At 39.6% G+C, this 13,376-nt stretch overlaps 1 protein-coding gene across 6 annotated transcripts in view; it reads right to left on the reverse strand.

Annotated features, from left to right (window-relative positions):
- Window positions 1-13,376, reverse strand: part of LOC147362998 (uncharacterized) — a 73,339-nt gene that overhangs the window by 36,074 nt on the left and 23,889 nt on the right. For 4 of the 6 annotated variants that reach the window (XR_015135859.1, XR_015135861.1, XM_086323655.1 and 1 more), the window contains exon 2: window positions 9,919-10,031. Coding sequence is in view for 2 of the 6 variants with exons in the window: in XM_086323655.1 (XP_086179781.1) it covers window positions 9,919-10,031 (113 nt within the window). In the remaining 4 variants the exon portion in view is untranslated. Of the gene's footprint in view, window positions 1-3,367; window positions 4,755-9,918; window positions 10,032-12,635; window positions 12,988-13,376 lie in introns of those variants that run through there. The other 2 variants (XR_015135862.1, XR_015135860.1) reach the window with 2 other exon arrangements.

Consider the following 13,376-nt stretch of genomic DNA (forward strand, 5'->3'; position numbering starts at 1 on the left):
GGGCGTGGCAATCCATTCCAGTATTCTTGCCTGGAAAATCCCATGGACAGAGGAGCCTAGTGGGCTACAGTCCATGGGGTCGCAGAGTCAGACACTACTGAAGCAACTCACCACACACCATGTACATCTCCAGGAGTTGCATCCATGGTACAACTACTGGGAGAGGGAAGGCATTAGTGCCTGGGAGGTAGAAGCCTTTGAGTTCCCTTTTTGGTTGTTGGTCTGTCAGAAAAAAAGATGTTCATCATCCTGAACCCTCCCTTGTGCCTCCCTTTTTCTCAGTTTCAGCCCTCTCAAATCTTTCCTCTGCTATCCATAAACACAGAATTCTAAAGTGAGAGGCTTTCAGGATATATTGTACTAATACATCATCAACATTGTCATTATGATGTATTAACACAATGCATCATCATAGACCTGTCAAAGCTGTGATTTATGACTCAAAAGTGTTGTGGTGTAGCAAGGCAGCAGGGACTTCATTGACTGAATGCTTGTTTATTTTTACACTTAAGGGCTTTGAAAGTAAGTTTCACACTACTTTTCCAAAAAGAAGAATTAGGGGAAGACTTTGAAAGGAAGACTCCATTGCAAAACACTGAAGGGGCCAATGGGTCACACTCAAGATATATAAAGGTTTGTGTTTTCCCAGACCACTTTGAATTCAAAATCAGACTTCCACACTCCAACTCATTTGGTTCCCACTGGAAGAATCTAGCTTTTCCATGCCTTTCCACCCCTCTATTTGAACTCCCTTCAGTTAAGTGTGTGAGGTATGGTAGGAAAGGTATACATTAGAGGCTTTCTTTTACTGCCAAAAGTAATAAGGATAGTGTTATATTTTATGAGAGTAATTAATGTAATTTTGCAGGGAAAATCTGCTAGCTGTAATGCCAGCTAGGGGCTGGCATTACACATTTTCTTTCTGAGCATTAAGTTCTTTCATAATGTCCTTCTCAGAGTATTAAGCACATACTGCATGAACCACATACACCATTGAGCATGGTGCCAAGAGAAAGACAGAAGAGTTAGGTGGAGCCATTGCAAAGAAAGAAAAAGATATAAGAAGGGAATTAAAGCCAGCTAAGGAGAAATATACAGAGACTCCCCTGTAGCTCAAATGGTAAAGATTCGCCTGTGAGGCAGGAGATCAGGGTTCAGTCCCTGGGTTGGGAAGTTCCTCTGGAGAAGGGATTGGCAATCCACTCCAGTATTCTTGCCCGGAGAATTCCATGGACAGAGAAGTCTGGTGGGCTACAGTCTGTGGGGTCGCAAAGAGTCGGACACGACTGAGTGACTAACACACAAGGAGAAATATTGTATCACTCGAATTATAATAGCCCCTTGAAAATGACTGAGATGGAAGAAGATTCATCAGAAAACGCTTCTGAAAAGATGAGTCATTGAGCAAAGTCCTATGTTAAGGAAGAGATGAGAAGGATGTCTGATTGTTTCCAACTCTAGGATAACAGTTCTTTCCAGAATATAGTCATTCCTTGGCATCTGTGGTGAGTTGATTCCAGGACCCACGTGGATACCCAAATCCATGAATGCTCAAGTTCCCTACATAAAATGGTGGAGTGCAATTGGCGATTGGAATTGGCATCTGTACACTTTCCCCTACTTATTCCCCAGAGCCTGGTTTCTTAAGAGCTTAAAAGATATTAAAGCTGGAGTCTAAAAAGTTGGTTTGACTGAGGTCCTTTTAGCCTCCTCTGTAGAGCTCACCTTCACCTTTCAATTTGTCTAGCCAGCAGCATTATCACTTTCACAAGTAGCAAAATCTTTAATTATCAGAAAGGTAGAAAGTGCCTTTGGCCAAGTATTTTTATTGGATGCAAGGAACTTAGGCCCAGCCCCCAAACTGGCAGATCAGAGTGAATGTCACCTTAAGGATATCTGTACACTATGACACAATTTTTCTTATTGCAAAAAAAAAAAGAAAAAAAGTGCTTAATGAAATTACAGCCAGGCCTGGTTTATCCAGGCTTATTCATCCCCATGTCTGGGGAGCCGGAAATGTAACTAGCAAAGAATTCACTAGCAGGAGAGGCAGGGAATTTGCCAAGAGTTTGTTAATCTAAGGGTTTATTTTTTTTATCCAAATGTAAAGGGAGTTTGCAAACTGATTCAGATTAACCAGGTCAAGTTGTATATTTTATTAACTTTAAAACATTAAAAAAAAATCCTTTTCACATTAAAAAAAAAGAGGTGCCTAGAGTTAGATGGGGCTGGTAAGGGTGAAGGAAGGTTGTCTGCTTAATAAAAGTTATAATATAAGGAGAGATGTGTCAGCTGCTTCATTTCCACTTTCTGGTTTCAGCCAGAAACAGCTGCAAAATGTCTATTCTAACTCAAGCCTTTTTATGACTTTTACTAACTTCTTATTCAAAAATGCCTTTTATTGATTTTTCTAAGGAATCTCACCACCGTGGAGAGAAGAAAGAACATATAGAATACTTTATGCCTCATTCACCATCACAGATGAATCAAAATATTCAAGATAATCTGGTTATTGGCTTCAGGCATTTTTGTTGACTTTTGTATTTTCCAGAAAAGCAAAATTACCCAGGTTCCTCATTGCCTGCATTCTAATCACTGAAATGGCTGCCATGATTGAAATTCATCATTGAAGCCCTATTGTCCCCAAGATAGCATCTACCTCCCTGGTATGGATTCAAATACCTTCATGAATTAGTCTTTCTTTACCTGTATCCTCCATTATTTTCATGCCTAAATTCTTGCTATCACAAATTATTGCCTGTTTTATACTTGGCCAGCCTCTCTCTTGTCTCTGAGAATTGCACGTGCCATTCTCTCCATCCTTCTTGCAGCAGCTTGCCCACATTTTGTCCGGCTCACTCCTCTTCCTCTAGGTTGCAGTTTGGGCACCACTTCTCCCAGGATGTTTTCATTATCACCTTAAGACAAGAACTTGTTGCTCCATCTGTGTGCTGTCATGTCAAAAGTTGCCCAGATGATCAATTTTTGCACAGTGATCATACTGGAGTGGAATCATCCTACTTGTATTTGTGTTCCTGACCACACGGTTGGCCCTTCCAGTTCAGATTGTGTCTGAATCTTGGCTCTATCTCCCCATAGTACATGGTGGCTGTACTATTCATACTTCAGATAAATATTATCTGTTGTAAAATGAGCACAGATAAATGAATGAAACACATATATCAATCCCAGGTCTTGCTGCAAACCTTGCATTAATTTACATGACTTTATGATCCAGGAAGATCCCCTGGAGAAGGGAATAGCAACCCACTCCAGTATTCTTGCCTGGGAAAGCTTATGGATAGAGGAGCCTGGTGAGTTATAGTCCACAGGATCGCAAAGAGTTAGATATGACAGTGACTATGACTGAATGACAAAAAAATTAATACATTAATTTATTTTAAGCCATTTACACAGTAGTAAGATCTCTTATCTTCATCCCAACACAAAGCCTTGAACACAAGTGCTCAATCAGCATTAAATGATTGACTAATGAACAGAAGCTCATTATGCCCAGTGGAATAACTGACATCTTTGTTAAGCAGAACCAGAGACCTTGCCTAGTACCCTGTGCTACTGCTATTTGTATCATGTTGAAATTCTTGATTATTGAAACACTGAACTTTTTTTTTTCCCAGTTAAGCCAATTTAGACATAAGCTCCTTGAGTATTTACTGTCTTGATCAAAATTTGATTCATCATAAGGAAGACTTTGGTCTGGTAAAGATTTTATTTTAAGAGACCCTAGAAAAAGGCACAGTTGTCTCTTTATTACCTTTTCTTAAGTGTACTGGCTTTAAATGTCTAATGAGGGCTTTACCATTTGAGTTCAGGGCTTTGATCTCCATAAAAATGTTGATGGATCCTGGCAGAGAGGTTCTTGGTCTGCTTAGTCACCAAGACCCTGACATTGGCAACAACACCCTAACCTCCCTTAGATAGGTTTGTTATCTTGATTAAGATCCCTAGAAGGCTAGACAATTAATCCAGTAGCAATGTCTGCAAAGCCACAGCCTCATAACACCATCTGGCAGAGAGCAAAGTCCAAGGTCATGGGCTTGGGAGTGGTAAGATTCGACAAGGGGAGGATGCTTGGGGAATGCTCAGATGATTGCTCTGACCAATGGTGGTGCTGTTGGTCAGAGCATTTAGTGTGCAGCCTTGGGATACAGATGTCTGAAATAGAGTCAGACCTGGAAGGGTGTAGAAAAAGGAAGGAGAAAGGAGAGGAGAATGCAACACAAGCTACACAAACTTTAGAGTTTCTAACTATGCCTCAGCCAGAGGTGGCATTTGGGAAAAACAGCAATGCTAACCCTGGTAACCACCTTCAGCTAACATAAGGATACCATAGCAGCTCAGTGGAAAGAGTGGGGATATTTGAATCAGAAGGATTCATGCTCCCTTTTGTAATTAGCTGATCTTAGACAGGTCATCTTAAAGACTAGGTTTCTTCATCCCTAAATAAGAATCGCAATGCTTATGTCATAAGCCATTCTGAGAATTGGAAGTAATATACACCTGACAAATACTGGGTGTTTAGTAAGTTTCCTTCCCCTTCAATGGGATTGCAATGCCTTTAAAATTTGGCCTCTAATTCTGAGCTATCATCACTGTCGGCCAATAGAATGCTGTTACAGCCTTTTTACATAATGAGAGGAAAAATAGGGAATATCCATAATTGAGAACCCAGATGTAGAGGTGCTTGTTACCAACACTATAAAGTGAATTCCATCTTTCTCTTGTCCATGACACTGGAAAAAAAAAAAAAAAAGTGAAAATTCAGCCAATTAATTGTTCCCTCTATCTCCAAATATCCAGGTATTTAGTCATTTGAGAGAAACAGTATATGACCTGATGACTTTTTCATTGATCATCCATACAGCTTGGCCTTTTAGAGGAAGAGTCATCAATATATATACTAATGTTATTTTGAGTCTTCAGAAGACTCAAAGATTTTTGTCCTCATCAGTCCAGATCATGGGCCAAATTACTGACTCTTTCTTGCACCCTTAGAAGGTCCAAGTGTATAAGTTTGTTAATATTTTAATAAGTCTTTTTGTTCTATTTCAGAGCAAGGTTCTTTAAAAAGAAGATTTTTTCTAAATTTTAGATTTTTTAAGCTACATTACTTTGTTTTGCTAACTTCTGTTGGACTATTTTAAAATTCTCTGAGTGATGATATTTTTCATGAATATCACTGTCTTTAAACTCATACTTTCTTGGCATGTTTGGGATGTCTTCTGCCAAATCACATGTAGAATTGCCAACAGTTAAACAGGTTTTTTTAAGAGATGAGTCAGAGAATAACTAATCAAAGATTTTGAGAGATGAAGGAACCTCTGATTTTCTAGCCCAATTCTTCACTTCACAGATGAAGTTGAGACACATAGTGGTGAAACGATTTGCCCAAGGTCACATAAATAAACTATGGCAAAACCGGGATAAAACTCAGCCTTTCCAAGTTCAGTTTCCTTCCTCCTAAAACAGAAACAAAATCCAAAAGTTGGGAAAGAAGCAATAGCTAGCACAGTCATGACAAACTACTGGGGGAAACTGGGACAGGGTCTGCACCAAAGAACTACAAACAGCAGTTTTAAAGAACACAGGGAAGATGTTCATCAGTAAGTAGTGGTACGTGCCCCGCAGTTCACTGCAGCGCTATTCACAATAGTGAACATGGAAGCAACCGACGCGTCCATCTCTAGATGAATGAATAGCGATGTGACTTATATGTATATAATGGAATACTACTAAGCCATTTGAAGAATGAAATAGTGCCCTGGGCAGCGTCATGGATGGACCTAGAGATTATCATGCTAAGTGAAGTAAGTCACCAAAGAAATATCATGTGATATCACATATATGCAGAATCTAAAAAATGATACAGATTAGCTTATTTATTAATTGTTGTTCGGTCGCTAAGGTGTGTCCAACTCTTTGTGACCCCGTGGACTGCAGCATGCCAGGCTTCCCTGTCCTTCACTGTCTCCTGGAGTTTGATCACACTCCTGTCCATTGAGTTGGTGATGCTATCTAACCAGCTCACAAAATAGAAACAGACTCATACACATAAAGAAATAAACTTATGGCTACCAAAGGGGAAAAAGAAGAGATGGTGAGATAAATTAGGAGTTTTGGATTGGTAGAAACAAACTATATGAAATAGATAAGCAACAAGGTCCTACTGTATAGCACAGGAACTATATTCAATATCCCTGGTAGCTCAGTGGTAAAGAATCTGCCTGCAATGCAGGAGACCCGTGTTCAATTCCTGGGTCGGGAACATCCCTTGGAGAAGGAAATGGCAGACCACTCCAGTATTCTTGCCTGGAAAATCCCATTGACAGAGGATCTGGCTACAGTCCACGGGGTTGCAAGAGTTGGACACAACTTAGCAACTAAACCACCATCACCATAATAAATTATAATGGAAAGGAATCTGAAAAAGAATACATATTTTATATATTTATGAATCACATTGCTGTACATCAGGAACTAAAACAACATTGTAAATGAATTATACTTCAATTTAAAAAACAATAAATTTTAAAATCTATAAGCAGTTGGGGAAAAATTCAATAAAAATAAGTAATGGTGAGCCAGAAAAAGCAGCACATCTGACAGTTTTAAAACTCTTATAACTTACACTAATGCAATGGTTCACAACTAGGGATGGTTTTTGTCCCCCACGGCATATCTGGCACTGTCTTAAGAAATTTTTGGTTGTTATAACTTGGGTGTATATCAGGGGAATATCCCTAGCATCCAGTAAGTGGAAGCCAAGAATGCTGCTAAGGATCCTACAAAACACAGGATAGATCCTCACAACAAATAATAATCCGACCCAAAATATCCATGCTGCCAGGGTTGAGAAGCCCTGGGCTAATAGTCTGCAATTTTAACAGAACCAACATCTACTTCTTATAACCACTTTTACTATCTAGAAATGAAATCCATATGAATTATATGCATCCCTGACTAAACGTAAAGGAGAAATAAAAGCATAATAGTTTATAAGAAAATTATCTATAATTCAGTTTGTGAAACTAAGAGACAAGGACACTGGAAGGTGTTTGGACTTCTCACTGAATCACCACTAAGTATGCTACCTACGGAGAGCTGCAGGTGGTGCAGGTACCATAAATGATTTTGCTGCCAAAGATATGACTTTCTGAAATGATGATCAAATCTTGATAAACTTGGAACAAACTATGATAAAATAGAATCTTTCACTAATTTTAGTATCAGTTCAGTCATCAGTCATGTCCGACTCTTTGCGACCCCATGAATCGCAGCACGCCAGGCCTCCCTGTCCATCACCAACTCCTGGAGTTCACCCAGACTCATGTCCATCAAGTCAGTGATGCCATCCAGCCATCTCATCCTCTGTCATCCCCTTCTCCTCCTGCCCCCAATCCCTCCCAGCATCAGAGTCTTTTCCAATGAGTCAACTCTTCACATGAGGTGGCCAAAGTACTGGAGTTTCAGCTTCAGCATCATTCCTTCCAAAGAAATCCCAGGGCTGATCTCCTTCAGGATGGACTGGTTGGATCTCCTTGCAGTCCAAGGGACTCTCAAGAGTCTTCTCCAACACCACAGTTCAAAAGCATCAATTCTTCAGTGCTCAGCCTTCTTCACAGTCCAACTCTCACATCCATACACGACAAAAGGAAAAACCATAGCCTTGACTAGATGAACCTTTGTTGGCAAAGTAATGTCTCTGCTTTTGAATATGCTATCTTGGTTGGTCATAACTTTTCTTCCAAGGAGTAAGTGTCTTTTAATTTCATGGCTGCAGTCACCATCTGCAGTGATTTTGGAGCCCAAAAAAACAAAGTGTGACACTGTTTCCCCATCTATTTCCCATGAAGTGATGGAACCGGATGCCATGATCTTTGTTTTCTGAGTGTTGAGCTTTAAGCCAGCTTTTTCACTCTCCTCTTTCACTTTCATCAAGAGGCTTTTGAGCTCCTCTTCACTTTCTGCCATAAGGGTGGTGTCATCTGCATATCTGAGGTTATTGATATTTCTCCCGGCAATCTTGATTCCAGCTTGTGTTTCTTCCAGCCCAGCGTTTCTCATGATGCACTCTGCATATAAGTTAAATAAACAGGGTGACAATATACAGCCTTGACGTACTCCTTTTCCTATTTGAAACCAGTCTGTTGTTCCATGTCCAGTTCTAACTGTTGCTTCCTGACCTGCATACAAATTTCTCAAGAGGCACATCAGGTGGTCTGGTATTCCCATCTCTTTCAGAATTTTCCACAGTTTATTGTGATCCACAGAGTCAAAGGCTTTGGCATAGTCAATAAAGCAGAAATAGATATATTTATGGAACTCTCTTGCTTTTTCCATGATCCAGCAGATGTTGGCAATTTGATCTCTGGTTCCTCTGCCATTTCTAAAACCAGCTTGAACATCAGGAAGTTCATGGTTCACATTGCTGAAGCCTGGCTTGGAGAATTTTGAGCATTACTTTACTAGCGTATGAGATGAGTGCAATTGTGCAGTCATTTGAGCATTCTTTGGCACTGCCTTTCTTTGGGATTGGGATGAAAACTGACCTTTTCCAGTCCTGTGGCCACTGCTGAGCTTTCCAAATTTGCTGGCATATTGAGTGCAGTACTTTCACAGCATCATCTTTCAGGATTTGAAAGAGCTCAACTGGAATTCCATCACCTCCACTAGCCTTGTTTGTAGTGATGCTTTCTAAGGCCCACTTGACTTCACATTCCAGGATGTCTGGCTCTAGGTCAGTGATCACACCATCGTGATTATCTGGGTCGTGAAGACTTTTTTGTACAGTTCTTCTGTGTATTCTTGCCATCTCTTCTTAATATCTTCTGCTTCTGTTAGGTCCATACCATTTCTGTACTTTATCGAGCCCATCTTTGCATGAAATGTTCCCTTGGTAGCTCTGATTTTCTTGAAGAGATCTCTAGTCTTTCCCATTCTGTTGTTTTCCTCTATTTCTTTGCATTGATCACTGAAGAAGACTTTCTTATCTCTTCTAGCTATTGTTTGGAACTCTGCATTCAAATGCTTATATCTTCCCTTTTCTCCTTTGCTTTTCACTTCTCTTCTTTCACAGCTATTTGTAAGGCCTCCTCACACAGCCATTTTGCTTTTTTGCATTTCTTTTCCATGGGGATGGTCTTGATCCCTGTCTCTTGTACAGTGTCACGAACCTCATTCCATAGTTCATCAGGCACTCTATCTATCAGATCTAGGCCCTTAAATCTATTTCTCACTTCTACTGTATAATCATAAGGGATTTGATTTAGGTCATACCTGAATGGTCTAGTGTTTTTCCCTACTTTCTTCAATTTAAGTCTAAATTTCACAATAAGGAGTTCATGATCTGAGCCACAGTCAGCTTCTGGTCTTGTTTTTGCTGACTGTATAGAGCTTCTCCATCTTTGGCTGCAAAGAATATAATCAAACTGATTTCGGTGTTGACCATCTGGTGATGTCCATGTATAGAGTCTTCTCTTGTGTTGTTGGAAGAGGGTGTTTGCTATGACCAGTTTAGTGTCAGTATATGTTAAAACCATGCAAAAAATGCTTTGTACTTAACATTAATATGTGTAACAGAGGAGGTATCTAGTGCATTGCCTAGACGTCCTGCAGGTCATGGCCAATGGCATTTTCTGTAGGACTCTCCAGCACATTGTAGAGCATACCACATTCCTGACTCCCATCTGATTGCTGCCAGAAGCACATGCCAAATATTTTCACAGTTCAAACCCACCCCCACACATATCTAAAATACCTCTGAGAAGGCAAAACTTCTTTTAAGCACCACTAAGTTGGACAATAATGTAAATGTAGGCATATCCTAGTGTCTCAGTGATAAAGAATCCACCTGCAAAACTGGAGACATGAGTTTGATTCTTGGGTCTGGAAGATTACCTGCAGGAGGAAACAGCAATCCACTCCAGTTTTCTTGCCTGGACAATCCCATGCAGAGGAGCCTGGCATGCTGCAGTCCATGGGGTCTCTAAGAGTCAGACATTGCTGAGTGACTAAACAAAAACAAATACATAAATAAGTTTAATAATTGTCTTGAATATAAAACAGCTTTTTAAACAATAACTTTACTCTTTCCTTGGTAGGTCCTTCTTTGGTTTTAACAAAAAGCCAGATTGACTCCTAAAGCTTCCTGTGCCCATATTCTTTCTTTCTTAAAAAAAAAAAAAAAATCACATAGCATCTATTTTGCAATAATAAAAAAATGGTGGTTTCTCTGATGATCTTATTTCCAAATAAGTGCATTTTTTTCTTAAAAATGTTTCTTGTTAATGAAAGAACTTCGGATTTTTTTTTTTGATGAATTCCACAATGTTTAGTTATAGATGTGATAAGTAAAGCATAAAGCAACAACAAAACTATCCATTTTCTTAAAAACTGCTTCTTCAAAGAGTGATAAACATAGTAATTTCTCTCCCGTTAGAATGAATGTGTGTGGATTTTAATAGTGCAGTGAAGGACTGTATTTCCTTGCCATAATAAGATTTTACAACAGCAAAGCCTCAGCAGTTGATTAACTTCTGTTTTTCAAGCCAAGACACTATTTAAAAACACCAATTGCTACTGTTTCTCAGATTCCTAACTGATGTACAAATTGGAAGATTTAAGTGGTCATTTCATAGATCTGGTGGAAGAGAATATTTTCCAGGACTTTTACTTATTCTTGACTAGATACCTTTAAATCTTACTAAAAACAAATCATTGACAACATCTTAAACCATGGCCCAAACATGTTATGTGTGCCTTAAAATAGAGGGTGGTGATAGGAAACTGGATGAGCTTGTGAAGTTTGTAGGTTATTTATACTCATAATCCTTCACCTAGAGCCACATCAATTTTATCTGCTTTATTTGTATGCTTCTGCTAGAGTTTGTTCTAACAAAGGATTTCTCCATGTAAAAAAATTTGAGAACCACAGCCCTACTGAAAATTAGCAACAGACGTAAAGAAATACAATATAGGTCAAATTTCATCAAAACAAACATTATTGTGTCAAAAAATCTCCATCTAGCAAAAGATTTCTTCAGTTCAGTTCAGTCACTCAGTCATATCTGACTCTTTGCAACCCCTTCACTTCTCTTTGACTCTTTGCTCCTCTTCACAGCATGCCAGGCCTCCCTGTCCATCACCAACTCCGGGAGTCCACCCAAACCCATGTCCATCGAGTCGATGATGCCATCCAACCATCTCATCCTCTGTCGCCCCCTTCTCCTCCTGCCCTCAATCTTTCCCAGCATCAGGGTCTTTTCAAATGAGTCAGCTCTTTGCATCAGGTGGCCAAAGTATTGGAGTTTCAGCTTCAACATCAGTCCTTCCAATGAACACCCAGAACTGATCTCCTTTAGGATGGACTGGTTGGATCTCCTTGCAGTCCAAGGGACTTTCAAGAGTCTTCTCCAACACCACAGTTCAAAAGCATCAATTCTTCACCACTGAGCTTTCTTCACAGTCCAACTCTCACATCCATACATGACCACTGGAAAAACCATAGCTTTGACTAGATGGACCTTTGTTGACAAAGTAAAGTCTCTGCTTTTTAACATGCTGTCTAGTTTGGTCATAACTTTCCTGCCAAGGAGTAAGCATCTTTTAATTTCATTGCTGCAGTCACCATCTGCAGTGATTTTGGAGCCCAGAAAAATAAAGCCAGCCAATGTTTCCACTGTTTCCCATTCTATCTGCCATGAAGTGATGGGACCGGATACCATGACTTAGTTTTCTGAATGTTGAGATTTAAGCCAACTTTTTCAATCTCCTCCTTCATTTTAAGCATTACTTTACTAGTGTGTGAGATGAGTGCAATTATGTGGTAGTTTGAGCATTCTTTGGCATTGCTTTTCTTTGGGATTGGAATGAAAACTGATCTTTTCCAGTCCTGTGGCTGCTGCAGAGTTTTCCATATTTACTGGCATACTGAGTGCAGCACTTTCACAGTGTCATCTTCAGGATTTGAAATAGCTCAACTGGAATTCCATCACCTCCACTAGCTTTGTTCATAGTGATGCTTCCTAAGGCCCTCTTGATTTCACATTCCAGGGTGTCTGGCTCTATCTACGTGAGTGATCACACCATCGTGATTATCTGGGTCACGAAGATCTTTTTTTGTATAGTTCTTCTGTGTATTCTTGCCACCTCTTCTTAATATCTTCTGCTTCTGTTAGATCCCTACCATTTCTGTCCTTTATCGAGCCCATCTTTGCATGAAATGTTCCCTTGATAGCTCTAATTTTCTTGAAGAGATCTCTAGTCTTTCCCATTCTATTGTTTTCCTCTATTTTTCTGCATTGATCGCTGAAGAAGGCTTTCTTACCTCTCCTTGCTATTCTTTGGAACTCTGCATTCGAATGGGTATATCTTTCTGTTTCTCCTTTGCTTTTTGCTCCTTATCTTTTCTCAACTATTTATAAGGCCTCCTCATACAGCCATTTTGCTTTTTTGCATTTCTTTTTCTTGGGGATGGTCTTGATTCCTGTCTCCTGTACAATGTCATGAACCTCCATCCATAGTTCATCAAGCACTCTGTCTATTAGATCTAGTCCCTTCCACTGTATAATCTCACTTCCACTGTATAATCATAAGGGATTTGATTTAGGTCATACCTGAATGGTCTAGTGGTTTTCCCTACTTTCTTCAATTTCAGTCTGAATTTGGCAAGAAGGAGTTCATGATCTGAGCCACAGTCAGCTTCCAGTCTTGTTTTTGCTGACTGTATAGAGCTTTTCCATCTTTGGCTGCAAAGAATATAATCAATCTGATTTTGGTGTCGACCATCTGGTGATGTCCATGTGTAGAGTCTTCTCTTGTGTTGTTGGAAGAGGGTGTTTGCTATGACCAGTGTGTTCTCTTGGCAAACCTCTATTTGCCTTTGCCCTGCTTCATTCTGTACTCCAAGGCCAAATTTGCCTGTTAATCCAGGTGTTTCTTGACTTCCTACTTTTGCATTCCAGTCCCCTGTAAGAAGAAAGATTTACTAGCTCTTGGCAATAACCCATTTGTCTTAAAAAATATACAACAAAAATAAAATCACATGGACCATGTTTGTTTGTTTGTTTTTAACAGTGGTCTTTGACTAGTATTCTTTGCAATGCAAAAGAGGGAATCTGTAAATTGGAATTCAGTGTTGTTAGTTTCCTCTAGGTGTAACCACTTCCTTTTCTATCTGCTTGATGTCTGCCAAATATTTATTGTGAAATAAAATACCTGAGTGGTTAAAAGGCCACACCTAGAAGTGTGCTTCATAAACTCTTAATTATTACTCAACTTTGGTGGCAAGAACAAGAGGAATGATAATCATAAAAGAAACACGGAGGCCCAACGTGATTAGGAGAGCAGGTTGCCAC

The sequence above is a fragment of the Bos grunniens genome, chromosome 11 (genome assembly GCF_055505025.1).
Source record: "Bos grunniens cultivar Pamir isolate PY7600 chromosome 11, Bosgru_T2T1.0, whole genome shotgun sequence".
NCBI lineage: Eukaryota > Metazoa > Chordata > Mammalia > Artiodactyla > Bovidae > Bos > Bos grunniens.